Here is a 25,647-nt window from a genome sequence, read left to right as displayed (position 1 = left end):
GGCTGGGGGAAGGGGGGAGGATGGGTAGTGGGAAAGGGGGGAGGGGTTTAGAGGGGGAGGTGGGTGTATGGATGGATGGATGGAGGGAGGGATGGGATGGAGAGATATATAGACTAAGACTGTGCTCATCTGCAGTTTGTTAATCATTTCTGTCATTGCTACCCCTTTCCCATTCCTCCCCCCAAGGCCCATGGGAGGAACCTTCTGTCAGTGGACTTTGACCGGACCACCAGGACAGAGAAGCTCTACGACGATCACAGGAAGTTCACCCTCAGGATCATCTACGATGCCCAGGGGCGCCCCGTCACCTGGTTGCCTAGCAGCAGCCTGGCGGTGGTGAATGTGTCATACTCCTCTACAGGCCGTCTGATTGGTTTACAGCGCGGCAGTATGAGCCAAAGAAGCGAGTTTGATACGTTCGGACGCATCGTCTCACGCTCCTTCGTAGACGGCAAGGTCTGGAAATTCAGCTACCTGGACAAGGTGAGATAGAGTCTGTGACTGGTCGCCTCATCTGTCAATCAAACCCTGAACCACCTGGGGTCAAGAATGGAAATCCATCCTTTAGTCGTCAATTGTAGCTGAGATATTGTGTACTCTGCCTGGTAGCTGAGATGTGGTCATTCTGCACTGTGCCTAGTAAAAACAGACTGTTCCCTGACTCTGACCCCTGAACTACTTTTAGAACTAAGTTTTGATGTTTGATTATAAGCTGTACTATCTAAATGCACTATTGGTTTATGCTTTGGCTAAAATACGAAACAAATAAACTGTAATGTCCAGCAACGCCAGCTACAAACAATACCAAACACTGTGACAGAATGTATCTTTCTTTCTCTCCCCCTTTGCCCCCCCTCTCTCCAGTCCGTGGTCCTGCTCCTCCAGCAGAGTCAGAGGCAGTACGTGTTTGAGTTTGACCCGTTGGGGCGCGTCACCTCGGTAACCGTCCCCAGCATGGCGCGTCACACCATGTCCACACACGTGTCTCTGGGCTTCATCCGCAACACCTACAACCCCCCCGAGAGCAACGCCACCATCATCCATGACTTCATCCAGGATGGACGGCCTTGTGCCACCCTCTACCTGGGCACCGGTCGACGGGTCCTCTACAGGTGAGATGCTTGGATTATCTGGATGATAAAATCCATCCAATTATATTATTAAATTGTGTATGTATGACACTACATCTCCTCTCCTGTCCTGTTTTCCCCTCTCCTCAACTCCTCTTTTCCTCCTTATCTCCTCTCCCTCCTCCTCTCCTCAACTCCTCTTTTCCTCCTTATCTCCTATCCCTCCTCCTCTCCTTCACTCTTCTCCTCCCGTCCTCCCACCTTTCCTCATCCCTCCCCTCTCTTCTCCTCTCTTTTCCCTCCATCCTCTCCTATCTTCCTCTCATCTTCCTTTCCTGTCCTCCAGGTATGGCAAACTGTCGAAGCTTACAGAGATATTATATGATGGGACAGCGGTCACCCTTGGTTACGATGAGACGTCAGGCTTGCTAAAGATGGTCAACTTGCAGAGCGGGGGTTTCTCCTGCACCATCCGCTATCGTAAGGTACGTCACCATGGATACCCATCACCATGGATATCCCCCGTGGTTAACACACTGTTACTGTAGACACCACAAAGCTGGCTGGCTGGCTAGCTGGCTGTTTGGCTGTCTGTCTAGCTGCTGATTTTCAGTCTGGATGGCTGACTGGCTTGCTGGCTGGCTGGCCGACCACTAACAGGTCCTGCTCTCCTCGTCAGGTGGGTCCACTGGTGGACAAACAGATGTATCGCTTCTCAGAGGAGGGTATGGTGAACGCTCGTTTTGACTACACCTACCATGACAGCAGCTTCCGCGTGGCCAGCCTGAAGCCCGTCATTGGAGAGACCTCACTTCCTGTCGACCTCTATCGCTACGATGACATCTCCGGGAAAGTGGAGCACTTTGGGAAGTTCGGAATCATCTACTACGACGTCAATCAGATCATCACCACGGCCGTCATGACGCTGTCCAAACACTTTGACGCCCACGGGAGGATCAAGGAGGTGAGGGGAGAAGAAAAGTAGAGGAAGGACAGACATGGAGGAGAGGAAGGATAGACATGGAGGAGAAAAATTAGAAGAAGGATAGATATTTACATTACATTTACATTTAGTCATTTAGCAGATGCTCTTATCCAGAGCGACTTTCAGGAACAGGGACATCCCCCTGGGGCAAGTAGGGTAAAGTGCCTTGCCAAGGACACAACATCATTTTACATCTTCGGGAATCTAACCGGCAACCTTCTGATTAATAGCCCGATTCCCTAACCGCTCAGCCAGGAGAGAAATGAGCAGAAGGATAGATATGGAGGAAGGAAGGAATGATAGATATGGAGGAGAGAAGAAAAGAAGGATAGATATGGAGGAGAGGAAGGATAAACATGAATATGAAGAAGAAGGTGAAGAGGAAGGACAGACGTGGCTGGAGAGGAGGACAATATAAGACACTGTTACCATAGACATTTTTAGCGCTCCTTGTATTTGAAACTTTACATCATTGGCCACATGGTGTTGCTGTCCCTCTTGGTTTATATATGGTGTAATTATTGATAGACTCTCCCTTTAGATGGGAGCTTTACCACACGCCATGTGTTCTACAACTGCTGGTCTCAATGACAGATCAGTTCAATGTTCAATTAAATTCAGTTTATTAATCCAGAAGGAAATTAAAGATGACTGATAGACGAGTATGTAGGTAGCCTAGCAACCCATCCATGAATCAATAAATGTCAACCCCCACTGGAGAGTACAAAACAAAACAACAGTCTATACAAATAACAAATTAAATTTACTTCAGGCAAGAAAAAAATATCAAGGCCGGTTGCCTGGTTTGCTCTGTAACCCCTTCTGCATGGTCTCCTTCCTCGTTAAAGGTGCAGTACGAGATTTTCCGTTCTCTGATGTACTGGATGACGGTGCAGTACGACAGCATGGGCCGGGTCATCAAGAGGGAGCTGAAGATTGGCCCGTATGCCAACACCACACAGTACCGCTACGAGTACGACGGAGATGGACAGCTGGTCAGCGTCAAGGTCAACGATTGGTCCACCTGGCGCTACAGCTACGACCTCAACGGCAACCTGCACCTGCTCAACCCCGGCAACAGTGCCAGGCTCCTCCCCCTCCGCTACGACCTGCGTGACCGCATCACGCGGCTGGGCGACATCCAGTACCGATTGGATGAGGACGGCGTGCTGAGTCAACGTGGCGCAGACGTGTTTGAGTACAACTCTAACGGCCTGCTGGAGCGGGCATACAGTCGGGCAGCAGGGGGGTGGAGCGTCCGCTACCGCTACGATGGCCTTGGGAGGAGGGTGGCGCGGAGGACCGCAGACGGGGAGCACATGCAGTTCTTCTACGCCGACCTCAACTATCCTACATGCATCACTCACCTGTACAACCACTCTGGAGGGGAGATCACGGCCTTCTATTACGACTTGCAGGTAGGACAGGCTGGCTGGCTGGTTAGCTGGTTGGTTATTTATCTTCATTTCTCTCTCTCTCTCCCTCTCTCTCTCCATCCACCCATCCAGATGTATAAACTAACACGCTCACCCCCCCCCCCTCCAGGGTCACCTGTTTGCCATGGAGGTGACGGGTGGCGAGGAGTACTATATCGCCTCAGACAACACGGGCACGCCGCTCGCCATCTTCAGCAGTAACGGCCAGATGGTAAAGCAGCTGCAGTACACGGCATACGGGGAGCTGTTCCACGATTCCAACCCGGACTTCCCCCTGGTCATCGGTTTCCATGGCGGCCTGTACGACCCACTCACCAAGCTGGTCCACTTCTCCCACCGGGACTACGATGTGCTGGCGGGCCGCTGGACCGCCCCCGACCACGCCCTTCTGCCCAAGGTTGGCCGAGACCCTGCCCCCTTCAACCTGTACATGTTTAAGAACAACAACCCGCTCAGTGACCCAGCGGACATGCACAGCTACGTCACGGGTATGTTCTGTTTCCTGTTTCACAGCACTTCCTGTTTCCTGTTTCCCTTTTTCCTGTTTCCCAGCACTACTGTTTCGCAGCTCTTTTTGTTTCCTTTTTCGTAGCTCTTCCTGTTTCCTGTTGTGCCAGCCTTTTCCCGTTAACTGCTCTGTCAGTTACATGAGCTGGTTTAAACAGCAAATCAACATTATCAAATGTTGAAATGAAAAGCACATAAAGCATATAAAGCAAAAAGCAATATTGCATATCATCATCACATAGCTTGTCTGTGCATAGTTAATGTACATGATTTTGTGTGTGTGTTTGTGTGTTGCAGATGTGAAGAGCTGGCTGGTGATGTTCGGGTTTCAGCTGAGCAACATCATCCCAGGGTTCCCACGGCAACCGCTCTACTTCTCCGACCCTCCCTACGAGCTGCTGGCCACCCAGCATGAGACCATACAGGTAGGTCACACACACGCACACCACATACACACACATGCACACATACACATACACCACACACTCATACACACACCACACATACACACAACACACACGTCCCACACTCGTCTTGACCCGGGTGGTGTGTGTGTGTTTGTGTGTGTGTGTGCAGGCCCAGACGGGGGTCCAGTATGCTGCAGAGCGTCTCAACCAGGCCTTCATGGCGTTGGAGGGCCGTGTTCTGGAGAAGCAGCTCTCCTCCGGCAGAGACAAGCCTGGGTTCAGCTTCGGCTCCCGGGCCCCCGCCATCATAGGGCAGGGCCAGCAGCTGGCCATCCGAGAGGGTCACGTGAATGCGGCTGTGTCGGCACTGGCGGGGGAGGACGGCCGCAAGCTGGCGCAGGTGCTCAACGGCGCCCTCTACCTGCAAGGGCTACACTACACACTGGATGGACGTGACTGCCACCATTTGGTGAAGTTGGGCGCGTCAGAGGGAGACTTGCAAGCGCTGGGGCTGAGCGGCGGCCGCAAGACGCTGGACAATGGCGTCAACGTGACGGTGAGCGGCCGCTCCCGACGTGGCGTCACCGTGGAGATCCACACGCCGGCCATGTCACTAAGCGTGCGTTATGGGCTGGCAGGGGAGGTGCTGGAGAAGGAGCGTGCACGCCTCCTGGAGGCTGCCCACCAGAGGGCGCTGGCGGGGGCATGGGGGAGGGAGCAGACGCAGGCACGGGAGGGGAGGGAGGGGGGGAGGTTGTGGGAGGAGGGGGAGAGGCAGCAGCTGCTAGCCACAGGCAGGGTGCCGGGGTACGATGGCTACTACATCCTGCCGGTGGAACAGTACCCTGAGCTGGCAGACAGCAGCAGCAACATCCAGTTCCTCAGGCAGAACGAGATGGGCAGGAGGTAACAGGGCCAGGGCCCACAGCACCCCCTGAGGCCTGGCTGGCTCTGGGCTCAGCACTGGGACACCTGTAGGGGAATAGGGGATCCTGGGAGGGCTGAGCGTGTCAGAGACGTGATGTAATGTTGGACGACTATCCTGACAGATGGAAACTCTTTGGGGGGGGGGGGGGATTCCTCTGACTGAATTTACTAATAACTATATGACGATGATGTTTCATCAAAATTTCCAAATCATTTTTCACTCGTTTTTTCTGTTTTGTTCTGGAGGGATTATTCTGGAAAACGGTGAAAGTAAGTGCCACCCACCCTCCTAACTTAAACTTGGCGGCCCCCTCCCCTTCAAATCCAAATGACTTCAGAAAGAACCTTGGAAGGTTCTAGAACTCCTTTGGAGACCTGCTGGTGTCTGTCCAGGTGGGCGAAGGTGGGGATAGTATGTACATAATGTTCCTGCAGAAGACTACTTCAAACTCTGACTAATTAGAAGGAAGAAAAAAACGAATGAATGGACTCCAAGGTTATTGTAGTTGTTCTCTTAGTTTGCACTAAACGACAATCATGAACAGTTTGTATATAAGACGACTTTTCTTTTTGTAAAACACTCTCTTCTAAAAGTGATCTCAATGTTTTTTTTATTAACTTTAATTTACTGTACAGGTATTGAAAACCAATGTAAAACCAATGTAAGTCGTGCTTTCATTTTGTTTATATATTTCCTGGTCCTTTCAAGACCAAGTTCTAATGTGGGCTTCAACCTTCACCATACATAACTCAGAAACATGAAGCACTGTCTACAAATGTAAAACACTGTCCAATTTTCTCAAAAGATTCAACCTTTCTCCTGTGTGACCTGTGTGGTCCCAGGGCGTCTGTAATCAGGCACCCGCAACTGTCCACTCGTTCTTCACTCATTCATCACCTTGTGAAGGGGACGTTGTTTGATCCTCTTGCTCCCTCTAGCGGTGTATGAGTGTAACTGCTCATCTGTGTAAAAAGTCTGTCCAGTGTCCTCGGTCGGTCCATGCATCCACATGTACATTATGATAATGATGATGATACCTACTGTTGTCATGACGATTCTTCAGTCTAGGGTGAAGAGGACTTTGTGGGAAATTTATTCTGAATAAACCTTTTTTCCATGATGCTCTGGTTGTGTTTTTTTTCCACTGCCCTCTCTCCTCTTCTGCCCTCTACGCTTTCCTCCTCCCTCCACTCTTTCCTCCTCCCGATACTCTCCCCCTTGCCCTCTACTCTCTCCGCTTGCCCTCTCCTCTTTTGCCCTCTCCTCTCTCCTCCTGCCCTCTACTCTCTCCTCTATGCCCATGCCCTCCTCTCTCCTCCTGCCCTTTATTCTCTCCTCTCTCCTCCTGCCCTCTACTCTCTCCTCTCTCTTCCTGCTCTCTCTCCCCCTGCCCTCTCTTCTCTTTCTGCACTCTCCTCTCTCCTCTTGCCCTCTACTCTCTCCCCCTTCCCTCTCCTCTCTCCTCCTGCCCTCTCTCTTCTTTTCCTGCCCTCTACTCTCTCTTCCTGCCTTCTACTCTCTCCTCCTGCCCTCTACTCTCTCCTCTCGTCCTGCCCTATTCTCTCTCCCCCTGTCCTCTACTCTCTCACCCTGCTTTCTCTCTTCTTCTGCCCTCTACTCTCTTTGGCCCTCTACTATCTCCTCCTGCCCTCTCACCTCCTCTGCCCTCTACTCTCTTCTGCCTCTCTACTCTCTCCCCTGCCCTCTCTTCTCCTGCCCTCTCTCCTCTTCTGCCCTCTACTCTTTTGCCCTCTACTCTCTCCCCCTGCCCTCTCTCCTCCTGCCCTCTCTCCTCTCCTGTCCTCTACTCTCTTTTGCCCTCTACACTCTCCCCCTCCCTCTCTCCTCCTGCCCTCTCTCCTCTTCTGCCCTCTACTCTTTTGCCCTCTACTCTCTCCCCCTGCCCTCTCTCCTCTTCTGCCCTCTCTCCTCTTCTGCCCTCTACTCTTTTGCCCTCTACACTCTCCCCCTGCCCTCTCTCCTCCTGCCCTCTCTCCTCTTCTGCCCTCTACTCTTGTTTGCCATCTACTCTCTCCTCCTGCCCTCTCTCCTCTTCTGCCCTCTAGTCTCTCCTCTTTTGCCCTCTACTCTCTCCTCCTGCCCTCTCTCCTCCTGCCCTATACTCTATCCTCCTGCCCTCTACTCTCACCCTGCCCTCTACTCTATCATAACCTCTACTCTCTCCCTCCCCCCTGCAGCTGAAATATGAAACCGAACCACCTATGTAGCTAATGGGAATAATTGTTATTGTTATTTTGACCTAAACAAGTGGCTGGCTGGTTAGCTGGTTGGTTATTTATCTTCATTTCTCTCTCTCTCTCCCTCTCTCTCTCCATCCACCCATCCAGATGTATAAACTAACACACTCACCCCCCCCCCCCCTCCAGGGTCACCTGTTTGCCATGGAGGTGACGGGTGGCGAGGAGTACTATATCGCCTCAGACAACACGGGCACGCCGCTCGCCATCTTCAGCAGTAACGGCCAGATGGTAAAGCAGCTGCAGTACACGGCATACGGGGAGCTGTTCCACGATTCCAACCCGGACTTCCCCCTGGTCATCGGTTTCCATGGCGGCCTGTACGACCCACTCACCAAGCTGGTCCACTTCTCCCACCGGGACTACGATGTGCTGGCGGGCCGCTGGACCGCCCCCGACCACGCCCTTCTGCCCAAGGTTGGCCGAGACCCTGCCCCCTTCAACCTGTACATGTTTAAGAACAAAAACCCGCTCAGTGACCCAGCGGACATGCACAGCTACGTCACGGGTATGTTCTGTTTCCTGTTTCACAGCACTTCCTGTTTCCTGTTTCCCTTTTTCCTGTTTCCCAGCACTACTGTTTCGCAGCTCTTTTTGTTTCCTTTTTCGTAGCTCTTCCTGTTTCCTGTTGTGCCAGCCTTTTCCCGTTAACTGCTCTGTCAGTTACATGAGCTGGTTTAAACAGCAAATCAACATTATCAAATGTTGAAATGAAAAGCACATAAAGCATATAAAGCAAAAAGCAATATTGCATATCATCATCACATAGCTTGTCTGTGCATAGTTAATGTACATGATTTTGTGTGTGTGTTTGTGTGTTGCAGATGTGAAGAGCTGGCTGGTGATGTTCGGGTTTCAGCTGAGCAACATCATCCCAGGGTTCCCACGGCAACCGCTCTACTTCTCCGACCCTCCCTACGAGCTGCTGGCCACCCAGCATGAGACCATACAGGTAGGTCACACACACGCACACCACATACACACACATGCACACATACACCACACACTCATACACACACACCACACATACACACAACACACACGTCCCACACTCGTCTTGACCCGGGTGGTGTGTGTGTGTTTGTGTGTGTGTGTGCAGGCCCAGACGGGGGTCCAGTATGCTGCAGAGCGTCTCAACCAGGCCTTCATGGCGTTGGAGGGCCGTGTTCTGGAGAAGCAGCTCTCCTCCGGCAGAGACAAGCCTGGGTTCAGCTTCGGCTCCCGGGCCCCCGCCATCATAGGGCAGGGCCAGCAGCTGGCCATCCGAGAGGGTCACGTGAATGCGGCTGTGTCGGCACTGGCGGGGGAGGACGGCCGCAAGCTGGCGCAGGTGCTCAACGGCGCCCTCTACCTGCAAGGGCTACACTACACACTGGATGGACGTGACTGCCACCATTTGGTGAAGTTGGGCGCGTCAGAGGGAGACTTGCAAGCGCTGGGGCTGAGCGGCGGCCGCAAGACGCTGGACAATGGCGTCAACGTGACGGTGAGCGGCCGCTCCCGACGTGGCGTCACCGTGGAGATCCACACGCCGGCCATGTCACTAAGCGTGCGTTATGGGCTGGCAGGGGAGGTGCTGGAGAAGGAGCGTGCACGCCTCCTGGAGGCTGCCCACCAGAGGGCGCTGGCGGGGGCATGGGGGAGGGAGCAGACGCAGGCACGGGAGGGGAGGGAGGGGGGGAGGTTGTGGGAGGAGGGGGAGAGGCAGCAGCTGCTAGCCACAGGCAGGGTGCCGGGGTACGATGGCTACTACATCCTGCCGGTGGAACAGTACCCTGAGCTGGCAGACAGCAGCAGCAACATCCAGTTCCTCAGGCAGAACGAGATGGGCAGGAGGTAACAGGGCCAGGGCCCACAGCACCCCCTGAGGCCTGGCTGGCTCTGGGCTCAGCACTGGGACACCTGTAGGGGAATAGGGGATCCTGGGAGGGCTGAGCGTGTCAGAGACGTGATGTAATGTTGGACGACTATCCTGACAGATGGAAACTCTTTGGGGGGGGGGGGGGGATTCCTCTGACTGAATTTACTAATAACTATATGACGATGATGTTTCATCAAAATTTCCAAATCATTTTTCACTCGTTTTTTCTGTTTTGTTCTGGAGGGATTATTCTGGAAAACGGTGAAGGTAAGTGCCACCCACCCTCCTAACTTAAACTTGGCGGCCCCCTCCCCTTCAAATCCAAATGACTTCAGAAAGAACCTTGGAAGGTTCTAGAACTCCTTTGGAGACCTGCTGGTGTCTGTCCAGGTGGGCGAAGGTGGGGATAGTATGTACATAATGTTCCTGCAGAAGACTCCTAAAAACTCTGACTAATTAGAAGGAAGAAAAAAACGAATGAATGGACTCCAAGGTTATTGTAGTTGTTCTCTTAGTTTGCACTAAACGACAATCATGAACAGTTTGTATATAAGACGACTTTTCTTTTTGTAAAACACTCTCTTCTAAAAGTGATCTCAATGTTTTTTTTATTAACTTTAATTTACTGTACAGGTATTGAAAACCAATGTAAAACCAATGTAAGTCGTGCTTTCATTTTGTTTATATATTTCCTGGTCCTTTCAAGACCAAGTTCTAATGTGGGCTTCAACCTTCACCATACATAACTCAGAAACATGAAGCACTGTCTACAAATGTAAAACACTGTCCAATTTTCTCAAAAGATTCAACCTTTCTCCTGTGTGACCTGTGTGGTCCCAGGGCGTCTGTAATCAGGCACCCGCAACTGTCCACTCGTTCTTCACTCATTCATCACCTTGTGAAGGGGACGTTGTTTGATCCTCTTGCTCCCTCTAGTGGTGTATGAGTGTAACTGCTCATCTGTGTAAAAAGTCTGTCCAGTGTCCTCGGTCGGTCCATGCATCCATATGTACATTATGATAATGATGATGATACCTACTGTTGTCATGACAATTCTTCAGTCTAGGGTGAAGAGGACTTTGTGGGAAATTTATTCTGAATAAACCTTTTTTCCATGATGCTCTGGTTGTGTTTTTTTTCCACTGCCCTCTCTCCTCTTCTGCCCTCTACGCTTTCCTCCTCCCTCCACTCTTTCCTCCTCCCGATACTCTCCCCCTTGCCCTCTACTCTCTCCGCTTGCCCTCTCCTCTTTTGCCCTCTCCTCTCTCCTCTCTGCCCTCTACTCTCTCCTCTCTGCCCATGCCCTCCTCTCTCCTCCTGCCCTTTATTCTCTCCTTTCTCCTCCTGCCCTCTACTCTTTCCTCTCTCTTCCTGCTCTCTCTCCCCCTGCCCTCTCTTCTCTTTCTGCACTCTCCTCTCTCCTCTTGCCCTCTACTCTCTCCCCCTTCCCTCTCTTCTCTCCTCCTGCCCTCTCTCTTCTTTTCCTGCCCTCTACTCTCTCTTCCTGCCTTCTACTCTCTCCTCCTGCCCTCTACTCTCTCCTCTCGTCCTGCCCTATTCTCTCTCCCCCTGTCCTCTACTCTCTCACCCTGCTTTCTCTCTTCTTCTGCCCTCTACTCTCTTTGGCCCTCTACTATCTCCTCCTGCCCTCTCACCTCCTCTGCCCTCTACTCTCTTCTGCCTCTCTACTCTCTCCCCTGCCCTCTCTTCTCCTGCCCTCTCTCCTCTTCTGCCCTCTACTCTTTTGCCCTCTACTCTCTCCCCCTGCCCTCTCTCCTCCTGCCCTCTCTCCTCTCCTGTCCTCTACTCTCTTTTGCCCTCTACACTCTCCCCCTCCCTCTCTCCTCCTGCCCTCTCTCCTCTTCTGCCCTCTACTCTTTTGCCCTCTACTCTCTCCCCCTGCCCTCTCTCCTCTTCTGCCCTCTCTCCTCTTCTGCCCTCTACTCTTTTGCCCTCTACACTCTCCCCCTGCCCTCTCTCCTCCTGCCCTCTCTCCTCTTCTGCCCTCTACTCTTGTTTGCCATCTACTCTCTCCTCCTGCCCTCTCTCCTCTTCTGCCCTCTAGTCTCTCCTCTTTTGCCCTCTACTCTCTCCTCCTGCCCTCTCTCCTCCTGCCCTATACTCTCTCCTCCTGCCCTCTACTCTCACCCTGCCCTCTACTCTATCATAACCTCTACTCTCTCCCTCCCCCCTGCAGCTGAAATATGAAACCGAACCACCTATGTAGCTAATGGGAATAATTGTTATTGTTATTTTGACCTAAACAAGTGGTGATCGTGTTGCGGGTGGGCTTGAGAGACTGTGAGAGGTGCTGTCCTCTCTGCTCAGCGGATCCCAGCTGTGATAAATGCACTCGGTCGTCATGGCAGCCAGGTTTATTTTTACTAGCGTAATTAGCATCTGCTAGCGACATCTCTGACCTCCAACCCCTGTAGACACACGGCAGGCTGGGCAGCTATGACACCTGTTCCTCGGGGAGGTGTGAAGTGAGGCAGGGTAATAATATATTCATAATGTGTTCATTTAGCTTTTATCCAAAGAGACGTACAGAGGGAAATTTGAACGTACAACCTCTTGATCTGCAGTTAAATGTTCTAACACAGAACTGTACCCACCTAGGACCTTGAACCAGCCTGGATAACAAGGTCCAGGACTGGAGGAACATATTAGCATGTGTTTATCTGGTGTCAGTAGAAAAAGGGAGAGGAGGTGGAGAGGAAAAAGGTTCCTGTCTACCTGTTCTAGCAGCACAGGTCTCTTTCTACCTCTGTTCTTAGCAGGACCTGTATTTCTGTCTACCTGTCTCTACCTGTGTTAGACAGGTAGACAGACAGACATGTCTTGCTGTCTGCCTACCTGTGTGTGAGCAGGACCTGTGTTAGCAGAACCTGTGTCTACAGGACCTAACTGTCTACCTGTGTGTTGGCAGGGCTTGTCTCTGTCTACCTGTGTGTTTGTCTACCTGTCTGTCTGTCTGTCTGTCCAAACTTGTGTTAGCAGAGCCTGGTTGTCGGTATGGTAGAACAGCAGCTGTTTCCCACTAGTAGATCTGCTGCTGCTACACACATCTGACCTTTCAGAAATAGAAACCGGGCCCTCCCACCACCAAACACCCGAACTCCTACATTTAACTCCCCTATCCGCCCTTCTCTACCCCCCCCCCCCCCCCTCCCTGGGCCCCTCATGTGTAAGGCTCTGAGGGAGAGGAAGAGGGGGGCAGAATTTACAGACCAAAATTAGCTGTTGGACAAACTCAGCACAAACCTCCCAGTCTAACTGATATGCCTAATACACTGTTAGTACTGACCCCACTCTTTTAACATGCCTATGTACTGTTAAGTTCTCTATACTTACAACTGTAAACTAGATTCCATGGAGGGAGAAACAATGTTTTTTATTACCGGCAGAAAACCATAAAACATCTCAAACCATTATAATTCAAACACACTTCTAACATGAAAACAGAAATACATCAATATGAGGTGTTAATATCTAGATGGACAATTTGTTAACCTTATCGCATGTAAGATCTCACATGTTCAACAGGGCTGACAGGTCAACAGGTCTCTATGTGAATCACAATAAAAAGGAAAGAACGGACACTTGAGAACGGATGGCTTGTTGAGGGTTGGAGTCAGGGGTCAGGTTCATGGACCACTGAGGAAATCCATCTCGTAAACTCCTCAAGGTGCATGATGGTGCATCATGATGGTGTCAGGGTTCAAGGGTGATGGTTCGTGGATCAAGTCTAGGTTCAGGGGTCATGGTAGGGGCCAGGGTTCATGATAAGAGTCTAGGGTCTTGGTGGGGGTCAGGTCAGGGGTCATGGTAAAATCTTGGGGTCTTGGTGGGGGTCAGGTTTCAGGGGTCATGGTAGGGTCTTGTTGGGGGTCAGGGGTCGTGGTATCTCAGGTCATCATATCCCAGAGACAGCAGCAGCAGAGGGCTGTCCAGCAGGCGGTGAGACACGCCTCCCCTCCTCCTCCTCCTCTTCCCTCTGACCGCCTGTCCTCCACCACGTACACTGGGGAACACAAAGGAGGACAGGAATATTCTTCCGCTTCCTACCTCACACATCTGGTACTCCTCTCTTCCTCCTCTCCTCTCTCTTCCCTGGCTCCTGCTCTCTCTCTCTCTCTGCTGCCCTCTTTCCTGTTTACTTCTATCACTCCATCTCTCTCCTCTCTCCTCCCCTCTAATTTATTCTCTTCAGTACATCTTGTCCTCTCATTTGTTTGTCTCCCCAGCCCCTGGCTCAACTATCCCCTCCCTCTACCTGTTCCTCTCTCTGCCCTCCCTCCTCTCCCTCTCTCTACCCTGTCTTTTTTATTCCTAATACTCCATCTCTCTTTTTTCGCCATCTCTCTTCGCATCTGTTCATTCGTTCATCCTCCAGCATCCTGCTCACCTGTGTTCTTAGCAGGGTCTCCGTACATGGGAGCCCCAGGGGGGCCATCCTGCCAGCCGTACTGGGGGTGGGGGGGCCCTGGGGGGGGCACCTGGTACCCCTGGTACCCCGGCTGGGCCTGGTAGACTTCTGGGGGCCCGGGGGGAAAGGAGCCAGCTGGATAGGCCTGGGTCTGGTATCCCTGGGTGGGGTAGGCCTGTGGCTGGGGGGCGTAGGCTGGGTCTGGGTACCCTGGCTGGGTTTGGTAGGCTGGGGCCATGGGGCCAGGGTAGCCCGGGGCGGTGGGGGGCGGCACACCCCCGTAGGGGGGGGGCTGCTCGTAGTTCATCTGGGGAGGGAGAGATGTGGAGGAAGAGTAGTTGAAACAAGGGGGAATTTCTCAGCCTTCATTTATAAAACAGGCAGGTAAATATTTTGTTTGCATCCTTCACTCCCTCTTTCTCTGGCCCTCTTCTCTCTCTCTCTCATTCATGGAGTCACCGTCAGGAGTCTTGCATCAACATATTGTTCCAGGCACCAGAGATATGCAGACAGACAGGCAAGCAGGCATACAGACAGACAGCTGACATAAATGTGATGAGTCAAGGCACAGTGTCCATCATCTGTCGTGTGTCAGAAACACCATGAGACTGGAACACTGGTCACAACCAGGCCTTTAAATGGAATTACTCCATCTGGTGACAGAGATAACTACTGGAGCTTGACGGAATCTTCTATCTGCTCACCACAGTCGTTCAGGAGTGAATCTGTATGGTTTATTGTCACTAGGAGTCGTTGGGCTGGATGTGTATAAGCTGTACAGAGCGTCTGAGCGCCTGTGCTGACGGCTGCAAACGGTCTGAATGGACGCCTTGTAGAAGCCAAGACAGAGACTGCCTGCTCTGCCTTGTGACCAACACTGAGTGTATGTGTGAGAAAGGACAAGAGAGAGAGGAGAATGAACAGAACACATTCCTGCTTCTAATTTGACCGTTGGCAGAGAACATAGGCTACATGGAACATGTGTAAAATTACAACAGCGGCTCCGCTGGTAATTTAGCGTTTCAGTAGCTCTCCAATGGCATCTGGTTCTCATGTTCACTGCCATAAATTAGAATTTATCATTATGGATGGAGATTGCCTATTACTTTAACCCCATTTCCCAATTGTTAAAACACCACACAAAACCAAACACATAGCCTACACGGCCGATAGGTTGGAAACAACTTAGTTTAGTTGTTTGGAAAACTACATAGGCCTAATGCATTAAATAAATAAATCACAATTTACCTTTTGGGGCTGGAAAAGTGAATTGGGGTGTCCCCTCGTTCCGACTGAAGACAACCTTTTTTACTCTTCTTGATTTGAATTATATAAAAATTTCCATGGACAGCTGACTGACTGCGTTTCTAATCCCAGTCGCTCAGGGGAGTTCCGTTGCCGTAACTTGCTGATCGGTAACTCGACGACGGAGAGACAGCTGATCCGCGGCGGTGGGAAAGAAGTTTCTTCCGCTGCTCTTTCCGTTTCAACCGGTCAGGTGTAAATTATAGCTCAGCCTACTGGTCTACAGTAACAGTTAAGTTTATCTTTTAATTAAACAAACGATAATGAGGACTAGCTCAACTCAACGGAAGAGAAAACCGAAGTGAATGTACTGGACGCCGTGGTTCTGTCACCTGACTGTTTTAAATGTGCACCTCGTGGCCCTCTGACTCCCGTTAGCCTACCTCACGCCCTCATCCTTCACGAATGATTAAACCATATGTAAGCAGATTGATGTTATTGTTAATCGTTTCATAATTAGTGGTTAAATCCCTTTTTAAGGTTAAATGCCTATCTTTGCGTGAGGAAAAACGCAATGTTTTGTAAAAATGTATGTTTTGTAACAAAATAACGCAGCGTTCCAGATCATTTCCCGGTCTGTAGGACGTAGACAAAGAATAACTAATGCAGATCAGCAGCAGCATTAACTTCATTGGAAGGTTTTCCGTCGCTACAACACGTTCTTAGTAATAAAGTTGAGTTACTACAACATCACAATGTCACATGAGGAATCACATAAAATGTTTCAAAGTTTTCCAGAGGGATAGGAGACCAGAGGTTTTATTTAAGTGCAGTTGCAAAGTGCAGTTGCAGACTAGTTTACGGCATTCAATCTTCTTCTAACTTTACAGTCACTGATTAACATGTCCAACATTGTTATGCCAGCAATACTTTCATTGATTTTCACAAAAGTAACTAGGTAAAACAGATAATCAAAAAAAATACTTTACAACAGTCTCTATAGGCCTATAGTGCAGGTTTTAATTCTGGATAATTTATGTAAATTGTTGAATTAGGTGCTTCTTAATTTATCTTTCATATGCATAAAAGGTTTAAGTTCCCAAATGAGCACACATAGGCCTACCTAACCTATAAACAAATTTTCCTGTGCTTTCAGTAGTAGAGTAATTGAAATACCAGGAAAAAATATTTATCTTATTAATTACTTTTATCACAATCAAATTCAATTTCTTACACAATCATTTCAGACAGAAATAAATGGGAATTCCCTCCTCTGTGGACACAGTCCAGAGAAAAAGAGGTCAAATGAAGTTTACATGTTCCGGACTGAAATTAAATGATGCAATTTTGCTGTCATGGCAACCTCACTCACTGTCATAGCAATCAGACTACTGGACTACTAATCTTACCACTGAAACAGCAGAACAGGGGAATGTTAGAAGGAAATAACCAGAAGTTGATGTGGCAAGCAATAACAATTTTTGCACACAGAAGCCACCAAGACAAAACAATTAACTCGCCATCTTCCAGAAGATGGTCTAGTAGGTGACACGACACAGATTATTCCAGATGACATGGAATGTGATGTTCAGAACACAGGTGTATTTGTATGTTGTTTTTACAGCTAGGTCAGTGGTGTGGGTGTGGTTAGGTACGATCAGGGGTGTGTTCACTGGTATGGGGTGTGTGGCATGGCTGGGATCAGGGGGCGTGGTCACTGGTGTGGGGTGCTTGGTTGGGTTCAGGGGGCGTGATCAGTGGAAGACAGTCTGCCTCCAGCGCTTGTCGTACAGGAAAGGCCAGAGGCAGTCTCGGACGGCCATCTTGAAGGGGTGGGGCTCGGTGCTGAGGCCTAATAGCTCCAGACGAGAGCAATCCAGCTGAGCATTCTGGGGCCTCTGGGCCCCCGAACCTGCAGGCTGCTCTGTTAGCTGGAGAGGAGGGGGGGGGGGGGGGGGGAGGAGAGAAATGACGGAGGGGAAGGAAGAAAGAAGAAAGTTAGGTTGAGTTGGGAGGCAAAGGGAAGTGTCAGACTGTGTGACAACGTGTCATGTGAACCCACCGGGATGAGGTGTCCACTTGGCAGGATGAAGGCCTCAGCGATGGAACACGCCATCTCATACTTGGTCATCTGTTCCTTGGCTGAGTAGTGGAAGATCCCTCGTATGGACGGGTCCTGGGGAAGAACATGACAACAGAATAGGACAGAACGGATTTAGACCAAGACCAAGGCCACAACACAACAGAATAGGACTACACAACAGTTCAGCACAAATATATTATTGTTTTTTTCATTTCAATGGATGGCATCATTCTCCTATGCTCCAAACCCAACACACACCTCCACACACACACACACCTGCATCCTCCTCTCGGCCATGTTTCTGCAGACGCGGGCCACGTCGTTAACATATGTGGGGTAGCGCTGCTGGCAGTGGTCCAGGGTGCAGCTCTCCGCCCCCTCCTGGACCTTGTCCCACAGCACCGTCACAGCACTCTCGTCCACGCGCTCCACCTCCCCAAACAAGATGGGCACACGCAGGATTGCAGCGTCTGGGGGGGTGGGGTGATCACTAGTGTTGTTTTCGTCAACAAAAATTTGGACTAAACGAACTGTCAACAAACCTTTATCACGTGACAAATGAGATGAGACGCAACATATGCTGGTCATGTGACGATGACTATAACTAAATGTATAATGAAATATTGTTGACGAATAAAAACGAGACTAAATGTGATTTACACAATAAAAACAATGCTAAAATGTCTTCATTTTCGTTGACCAAAACGAGACGAGATGAAATGTTATAACGTTATTTCATCTTGTTTAGTCGCGTTATTATTATTAGCCAACTCATGAGGCTGTGGTTAATGTGTCTCATTTTAACGTTAGCTTTAGACGTTAGTTTAAACATTAGCCACTGGAGTTAAAAAAGACTGAGACAAACGTGTGTGACTAGCGTGTGTGTATATTTGTTTGTGAGAGTGTAAAGTGGGTTAACATGTGTGACGTGTATTGTGTGTGTGTGTATTTGTTTGTGTGAGAGAGTGTAAAGTGGGTTCTTAGTTTCTACCTGACTATGTGTACTAAGCATCCCATGTTCGCCAAATACTGTAGCTACTTTTGTTATTCACATAGCAATCACACTGAACTGAATTTGGCATCAACAACATGACTTTGAATACCTTATTCTAGACCAATACATACATTTAAACACATGGTACGCTATTGGCATTAACATGCCTCCCAAGACCACTGCTTAGACTACTTCTGTTTTGATTAAAAAGAGACTAAAATAAAATTGTCATTGAATAAAACTTGACTAAATGTCATCAGTTTTCATTGACTAAAACTAGACAAAAATAGTCATGGATAATTATGCCACTGCCAAGGACAAGAGTAGACTGCAGCGTATCATACGCACTGCTGAAAAGGTGATTGGCTGTAATCTGCATACCCTCGAGGACCCTGGAGCGAGCAAGGAAGATTGTGGCTGCCGACTCCCACCCTGGACACACTGTTCCAGCCACTCCCCAAATTTACATTTAGTCATTAAGCAGTCACTCTTATCCAGGGCAACTTACAGTAAAAGTACAGGGACATTCCCCCCCAAGACAAGTAGTGTAATGTGCCTTGCCCAAGGACAAAATGCTATTTTTCACGGCCAGGAATCGAACCAGCAACCTTCTGATTAATAGCCCAATTCCCTAACCGCTCAGCCATCTGACTTTATATTAATTTTATTGTACATACCTGTCCCCTTAGTATTAGTTAATTATATTTTGCACCTTTTGTATAGTATAGTTAGACGTGTTTTATAACTACACCACTTATTTAAGATTTACTCCTATATGTTGAATGTATGCACCCTCCTGCCAAAGTCTGTGCAAACTTTCATGGCGTTAAAACCCTTTCTGATTCTGATGACTACATAAGACAAATGCACAGACTTTTAGTCTACTGAGACTTGACTAGACTAAAAAGAGACTGCACGCGTGTGTTGTGTGCAACGCGTGACAACTCGTTTCTCTAAAACAAACAAAACAACTAAGGGTATGCTATCTTAACAGATCAATCCGTTTATTTTCATTTGTTTTTATCAGGCTAACCACATGGAAAGGCCGTTCGTTACCAACATTGTGTAGTTGGGTTTTACAGAGTGAATATTGTACGTAGGCCTCCAAAGTATTACAAAAATAATTATAAAGTCTACCACTTTACAAATGTTTACCGTAATCTACAACTAATGTAGTTAAATCTTAACATGGTTTTTTATTCAAATATATCACCTAATATGGTGTATTTTATCATCCTGCAGCCGTTTTCTCAGACGCCTTGCAAAAAATTCGATCAGCTGCCGAAACGATCGCTGCAGATCGCATGCAATCGCAGGCGCTTCGCAGCCAGTGTGGTCGGTCTCATTTGATAACATGGGAGCCGAAAAAAAAAGGCGGCGCTTCCAGGCGCTTCGCAGCAGATCGCTGCCAGTGTGTCCCTAGGGTAAAGGCCGTTTAAAGGCCGATTAATATTACTCCGACTCCGTTACGAACGGACGGACGGAGTCAGACGGATTTGTTGAATTTATAGTAGCCTACTCCAAAGGCTGTGGGTGCTGAAAACAATTCACTGCCAGAAGAGTAGGTAGCGCTGCACTGCCATGCTAGCTAGGTTGGTCACGGCAACCCCGACCCTGATGCAAGCGGTTCTTAATACGGACCAATCACAGACAAGGGGTATCCATAAAATGACGGACAGACAGTCAGAAAAATCAGCCAATAGTATGAACCTGCAGAGCCGGAGAGCTGCAGTTTCAGGACCGCAGTTTCAGGACTGCGGTTCAAGGACCCCATCAACTACTCTTGAGAGAAACATTTTGAAGGACTTTTGATGGCAAAGTTGAAGTTAGCTAGCTACCGTTAACTTTATTGTCCAATTCAAGACACCAGAATCGTTTTATACATAACCACGTGATTCAAATGTACTAATTACACTCCGATTGTCGTCCATCTCGTTATGAAACAAGCTAGTCTACATTACTCCCTCCTTTTTATAATTTAATGTCGAGCCGTAACCTACATTCACTACTGCAGGAAAATATTGATTATCTTGTTCCGGTCCATGGTTATCCAATTCAGTAGGTGGCGCTGTCAGAAAAAAATCGAGGGTTCTAGAACTGCGGACCTGAAACTGCGGTCCTGAAAGTGCCTAGCTGGTTACCACGCTAACTGGTTCCCCAGCTGTGCGTTCAAGTATCAGTCTTCCTTCATCACCAGATTGGTCACAAATTCACAAACACAAACATATTACTGGCGATTTTCAAGTCAGATCTCATATTTGCTGCGGCGAATATGAAAGTATGAAAGTATAGGCTACGTGCGCACTACATTACATCCATTCACAACAAAATAAATGGAGACAAATAAAACTTTTACAGGCTCGCATGAAGTGGGATTCGATCGCACTAGAGCAAAAACACGTTTACAAAAGTCCATCGCTTTATTCCGTCCGAGCTATTCTGGCTCATGAAAAAATAGCTAAATTGTTAACGTATTTATGTACTACGTTTGCCTTCAGGTAACATCTTGTTTTGGCTTCTTCTAAAACAACTGGTTCCCATAGAAACTATCGGATGTAGGCTACTAATCACGTATTTGGGGTTGTTTCGAGGCAATAGTCGTATTTTCCACGATATAACAGCTCCTTCTGGCACCACATATTAAAAATTCATAATAAGAACGTCGCTGCTAACCCAGACAATACGATCAAAATAGCCTACATGTGTCTGATCGTTTCCTATGCGATTTTGTGTATGGCTGAGTTTCTTTGCTGTATATTTTGAAATCAATTCATTTCATAGTTGTATATGTAGCGAGCACTACATTACAGCCATTTACCACAACAAAATAAATGGAAGCTAATAAAATAAAAGATTCGAGTGGGATTCGATCCCACAAGCAAAAAACATCCATCATTGAAGTCCTTTGCATTACACCGCGAGCTACTGAAGCAGATGAGAGTTTGAAGTATTCAGTCACAAATGTATCAACTACGATGGACTTCAGGCAACATTTTGTTTTGGCTTTTTCTGAAACAACTTGTTACCGTTGACACTGTTACCTGAAGACAAACGTAGTAAATAAATACGTAACGATTGAGCCATTTTTCATTAGCCAGAATAGATCGCAGTGTAAAGCAATGGACTTTCGTGTAAATGTGTTTCTGCTCTAGGGCGATCGAATCCCACTTCATGCGAGCCTGCAAATGTTTTATTTTGTCTCCATTTATTTTGTTGTGAATGGATGTAATGTAGTGCGCACGTAGCCTATACTTTCATATTCGCAGCAGGAAATATGCGATCCGAATTGAAAATCGCTAGTAATATGTTTTTGAATTTGTGACGAATCTGGTGATGGAGGAACACTGATACGTGAACGCACAGCAGGGGAACCAGTTAGCGTGTTAACCAGTTAGGCGACAACACCGGCCCCCCTTTCCCACAGGACGGTTGGTCTATTCCAAATAAGTGGTGTCGTTCGTGAACGATTCGTTCATTTTGAACGAATCCTTATAAGGACTCGGGAGTAACGAGTCCTCTCAACGAGTGATTCGTTCATTTGCCAACTCAGTCTTTCTACGAGTCTTTGGATCATTTTTTTCACGTGACCTGCATAGGCTCTGCACTGGTAGCTAGAGGAAACGAACGATTCGTTCATTTCCCGACTCGGTCTTTCTATGAGTCTTTGGATCATTTTTCACGTGACCTGCATAGGCTCTCTAGCTAGAGGAAACGAACGATTCGTTTCCTCTAGCTAGAGAGCAAGTAGGGTGAAGTCACATGTGACTTCCCCCCAACATCATGTGGCTTCTGATTACTAGCCCGACTCCCTCACCGCTCAGCCATCTGACTCGCCTCCAATTTAAGTTTGTCATCCACCTTGTCTACTTTAAATTATGTACGTATCCCTCCATTCATTGCATTATGAAGTCCCTTTTGACGGCTAAAACTCTTTTCAGCTGCGATAGCTTGTACGAGTTAGCAACAGTAACTAAGGGGGGCTTAGCGATGGGTCAATTAGCCAACGCCAGCGTTTAACGCTCCTCACTCGCCTTCCCACAATGCCCTACGCGAGCGTCAACGCCTGGTTTCATTGAAAATGAATTCAAAGCCGACGCGCTGCCCGCTCCGCTGCAGTGTGAACGCACCGTAACTAGCATCACATCAGGCACAGAATTTGCATGCATTAGCAGGGAGCTTGCTGAGTTCCCTTCTGTCCTACAGCAAGCCATGCTGAAAACCAAGAGTGCAGTTGCGACCTTACATGAAAACCGGCGCAAATACAACATAAAATCTACATTTCCCATTAATGAGAAGTTTGAATCCATCCACCACAGAGGACCTCAATCGGATCAGTACAGAGGCGCCCTCCACGGAAATTTTGATGCCTGTTAATGTGTTGAAAACTGTCAGCTGGGAGAAAAAAATATAGACTCCCATGCTACAATGCTTGGCCATGCCATTCCGGTTGACACAATGTTACAATGAATAGAAAAAAGTAATAAATGAATATTATTGAATTAATAAGTAACCTCTCCCATTTCCAGTCAATTTTGTGTAATTCGTTCAATAGTCTAATAATGATGCAATGTTTAAAGTTTTTAAGAACAGAAACTGACTGTGCCCCTACATTTTGGTTTGTGCCCCTAAAGTTTTTCACTTGGGGTCACATGTGCTCCAGCAAAAAAAAGTTAGCATAGAGCCCTGCCTGGGTACAGGTAGGTACAGGTGTGTGTGTGTGTGTTACCTGGGTTGTGTCGGAGAACCTCCCTCTCTCCCTCCAGCTTGGACCTGCCGTACAGGTTGAGAGGGTTAGGGGTGTCGTTCTCTCCGTAGGGGGGGTTCCTCCCATCAAACACATAGTCTGTGCTGATGTAGATCAGGAAGATGCCCTGGTTGGATGCTATTCACGCACACACACATACACACTAAGTATTGACGCAAACTTGCACAGTTCCCATAGACAGCATTTCACATTTTGAGTCAGTCTTACTGTAAAACACACAACTACCACTAAATGTAGTTGTAGTAACCTTGGAGCTTGTACCTGCAACATCTCCATCTTCACCAGTGTACCTGCAACATCTCCCTGTCTTCACCAGAGTGTACCTGTAACATCTCCCTGTCTTCACCAGACTGTACCTGTAACATCTCCCTGTCTTCACCAGAGTGTACCTGTAACATCTCCCTGTCTTCACCAGGGTACCTGTACATCTCCCTGTCTTCACCAGAGTGTACCTGTAACATCTCCCTGTCTTCACCAGAGTGTACCTGTAACATCTCCCTGTCTTCACCAGAGTGTATCACTGTAACATCTCCCTGTCTTCACCCGAGTGAGTCACCTGCTTCCTTGGCCAAGTTCCCCGTGGCGTGGACATTGAGGTTGATTGCCGCCTCCGTGTGTCTCTCCACCACGTCTGGTCGCCGCTCCGCTGCACAGTGAACTATCACATCAGGCTGAGGGAGAGAGAACTATCACATCAGACTGTGATGGGGGGGAGACCCATCACATCAGACTAGGGGAGAGAGACCCATCACATCAAGCTGGGGAGAGACCCATCACATCAGACTGGGGAGAGACATCACATCAGGCTGGGGAGAGACAGCAGATCTGCCACAGATCCAGTACATGGCTCCCTAGACATGCCTGCACCCCCACCTGAAAGTCCAGTATGACGGTCCTGACGGCGTCCTCGTCCAGCAGGTTGCATCGGAGGAAGCGAGGAAGGGCGCGGTTGTAGCCACAGCCCAGCGCCTGCCACGCATTCTTCTGGAACTCTCTATACACGGCCCGGCCCAGCAGGCCTGTGGCGCCTGTCACCAGAACACGCCGGTTGGGGATGGACACATCCTCCTGGGGGAACAGCCCAACATACCTGGCAATCAATTCATCTCTCACTCTGTAGATCAGTTGATTACTGTTCCACCATGCCTGGTAGCTGAGATTATATTTTGAACACTGCCTTGTATAGACTGTTCCTAGACTCTGACCAGTGAAATAAGGTTAGAACTATGCACCTGTGATCCGTGATCTTCTGCTCTTTTCTATTTGCACATATTGTATGTCACTTTTGATAAAAGCATCTGCTAAATTAACAAATGTAGATCACTCTATGAACCTGTCGATCAATACATCTATCAAGGGGAGGGTCTGGGGTACTGAAAGCTGAGAAGAGAAACTTGCAGTAAAGTTGGACAAGGTTATTGTCCCCTTATCATTTCATATTCTGTTCCCCATCAACAAATTCAGTTCCTCCTCATTCTGATCACTTCCTTCTCGGAAGTCTCCTCCTCCTGACCGGAAATTCACAACAGCCACATCAGAAAATGACGAGTAGACCATGTTAGATGATTGAACACCATCTTCAACCGATTCCAGCAACACTGCATGCCTTGTGGCGTGCATTCATCCCAACACACACCTGTCAAATCCAGGTCAATGTAAGAACTGTAGTTAGTTATGTAATCCTACCATCATACGTGCTAAATGTAATCCTACCAACGCAAAGAGGTTAGGAAACACAAGTATTCTGTCGTCTACATGCATTGCGCTACTTTTTTAACGTGTTCCATGAATCATTTTGTTCAATATGCAACATCTGCGTCAATCACATTGTTATAATCGTATTTTAAACACGGCGGTCGGGCATATACGTGATAACGACCAAAGACAAAATGGGTGTCGATAACGCGAGCCTAAACCGCTTACAGCAAAGGTACTCAACTAGTTATCGTCCAAATACACATTAACTATACACATTACAGGTGTTAGTCATCCAACTATACTCGAATTTACTTATATTGTGTATTTACTTAAATTGTTAGTCGCTAAATGTCTAGCAAATGATGTTTTCAGTCATTGAAAATGTCTCGTTCCTTAAGTTCCTTAAGTTACCTCCACCAGCTCCACGTGTCCTGGGGTGAAATTGATTTTAAATTCTTTTTCCCTATAGGTCATTTCTACGTCAATGTAGATTATGCGTCGAATATGCTCATTCTGTCCCTGCAACTGTCGATCTAGATGCGCAACTTCTGTTTGTTCTTCATTAGCAGATGGTTCCTGCAGCCTTGCCGTACAGCATGCACAATTGTCGCACAATGAAACATCGTTACAGCGCTAATTAATTGGATCAAAGCTAAATCATGCACTAGGAGAACACAAATGTCTACCATCTTAGTTTCCAAAATACATATATAATGCCATCTCATTCCCGAACGATATGCGGCAAGAATCAGAAGACTTAGGCTACTACTTCAATGGACTTCGTACAGACTCAATGAATTACATTATCTAATTTGACAAGCTAGATATCTTACCTCATAATCGCCATAGTCAAATCCTGGCATCCTCTTTAGGAATTAACTAACGTTAAAATAAATACAATTGTCTGTTAGTTTGCTGACCACCACAATAACCACCAGGGGCAACTAGCCAGCTAATTCTGAAAGAGACTTTATTTGAATA

The 25,647-nt window shown here is 48.3% G+C and overlaps 4 protein-coding genes across 6 annotated transcripts in view; 2 read left to right on the top strand and 2 right to left on the bottom strand.

The window, feature by feature from the left end:
- The window catches only part of LOC124482527 (teneurin-2-like), a 118,941-nt gene extending 112,527 nt beyond the window's left edge, over window positions 1–6,414 (top strand). Inside the window, 8 exon segments of the mRNA XM_047042882.1 lie at window positions 187–483; window positions 865–1,112; window positions 1,417–1,555; window positions 1,750–2,034; window positions 2,904–3,473; window positions 3,601–3,979; window positions 4,296–4,423; window positions 4,575–6,414. Of these exon segments, the coding sequence (XP_046898838.1) occupies window positions 187–483; window positions 865–1,112; window positions 1,417–1,555; window positions 1,750–2,034; window positions 2,904–3,473; window positions 3,601–3,979; window positions 4,296–4,423; window positions 4,575–5,315 (2,787 nt within the window). The 3' untranslated portion in view covers window positions 5,316–6,414.
- Window positions 6,415–7,735: 1,321 nt separating this feature from the next.
- On the top strand, window positions 7,736–9,431 carry LOC124482526 (teneurin-2-like). Its single transcript, XM_047042881.1, has 4 exons — window positions 7,736–8,099; window positions 8,416–8,543; window positions 8,691–9,248; window positions 9,363–9,431. The coding sequence occupies exons 1-4, from the start codon at window positions 7,736–7,738 to the stop codon at window positions 9,429–9,431; spliced, it is 1,119 nt and encodes a 372-aa protein (XP_046898837.1).
- Window positions 9,432–12,827: 3,396 nt separating this feature from the next.
- Window positions 12,828–15,578, bottom strand: LOC124482703 (cysteine-rich and transmembrane domain-containing protein 1-like). Of its 2 annotated transcripts, none has more exons than XM_047043171.1 (3): window positions 15,130–15,578; window positions 13,861–14,188; window positions 12,828–13,476 (listed from the first exon to the last, which is right to left on the bottom strand). In XM_047043171.1, the coding sequence occupies exons 2-3, from the start codon at window positions 14,186–14,188 to the stop codon at window positions 13,361–13,363; spliced, it is 444 nt and encodes a 147-aa protein (XP_046899127.1). In that variant the 5' UTR covers window positions 15,130–15,578; the 3' UTR covers window positions 12,828–13,360. The 2 variants fall into 2 exon arrangements, with proteins under 2 accessions (XP_046899127.1, XP_046899128.1); XM_047043172.1 differs by lacking the exon at window positions 15,130–15,578 and adding an exon at window positions 14,586–14,762.
- A 338-nt stretch (window positions 15,579–15,916) lies between these two features.
- mat2b (methionine adenosyltransferase II, beta) lies at window positions 15,917–25,647 on the bottom strand. 2 transcript variants are annotated; one of them, XM_047043258.1, is made up of 7 exons: window positions 25,500–25,647; window positions 23,842–24,036; window positions 23,525–23,639; window positions 22,930–23,085; window positions 17,486–17,679; window positions 17,189–17,302; window positions 15,917–17,057 (listed from the first exon to the last, which is right to left on the bottom strand). In XM_047043258.1, exons 1-7 carry the CDS (start codon window positions 25,527–25,529, stop codon window positions 16,881–16,883), a joined length of 981 nt encoding a protein of 326 aa, XP_046899214.1. In that variant the 5' UTR covers window positions 25,530–25,647; the 3' UTR covers window positions 15,917–16,880. The 2 variants fall into 2 exon arrangements, with proteins under 2 accessions (XP_046899214.1, XP_046899213.1); XM_047043257.1 differs by lacking the exon at window positions 25,500–25,647 and adding an exon at window positions 25,078–25,271.

Source organism: Hypomesus transpacificus, chromosome 20 (assembly GCF_021917145.1).
Source record: "Hypomesus transpacificus isolate Combined female chromosome 20, fHypTra1, whole genome shotgun sequence".
In the NCBI taxonomy this organism is placed as follows: Eukaryota; Metazoa; Chordata; class Actinopteri; order Osmeriformes; family Osmeridae; genus Hypomesus; species Hypomesus transpacificus.
Note: the sequence above shows the minus strand (reverse complement) of the source record. Positions and strands in the feature narration are given on the sequence as shown.

Coding starts and splice junctions, on each gene's coding strand:
- LOC124482526 (XM_047042881.1), top strand. CDS start 7,736: ATGGAGGTGACGGGTGGCGAGGAGTACTATATCGCCTCAGACAACACG. Junction 8,100..8,415: donor CATGCACAGCTACGTCACGG/GTATGTTCTGTT, acceptor TGTGTGTTGCAG/ATGTGAAGAGCTGGCTGGTG. Junction 8,544..8,690: donor CCCAGCATGAGACCATACAG/GTAGGTCACACA, acceptor GTGTGTGTGCAG/GCCCAGACGGGGGTCCAGTA.
- LOC124482703 (XM_047043171.1), bottom strand. CDS start 14,188: ATGAACTACGAGCAGCCCCCCCCCTACGGGGGTGTGCCGCCCCCCACC. Junction 13,477..13,860: donor AGACCCTGCTAAGAACACAG/GTGAGCAGGATG, acceptor TGTGTTCCCCAG/TGTACGTGGTGGAGGACAGG.
- mat2b (XM_047043257.1), bottom strand. CDS start 25,140: ATGACCTATAGGGAAAAAGAATTTAAAATCAATTTCACCCCAGGACAC. Junction 24,037..25,077: donor GACACGTGGAGCTGGTGGAG/GTAACTTAAGGA, acceptor CTGTTCCCCCAG/GAGGATGTGTCCATCCCCAA. Junction 17,058..17,188: donor CAAGTGGACACCTCATCCCG/GTGGGTTCACAT, acceptor CCTCCTCTCCAG/CTAACAGAGCAGCCTGCAGG.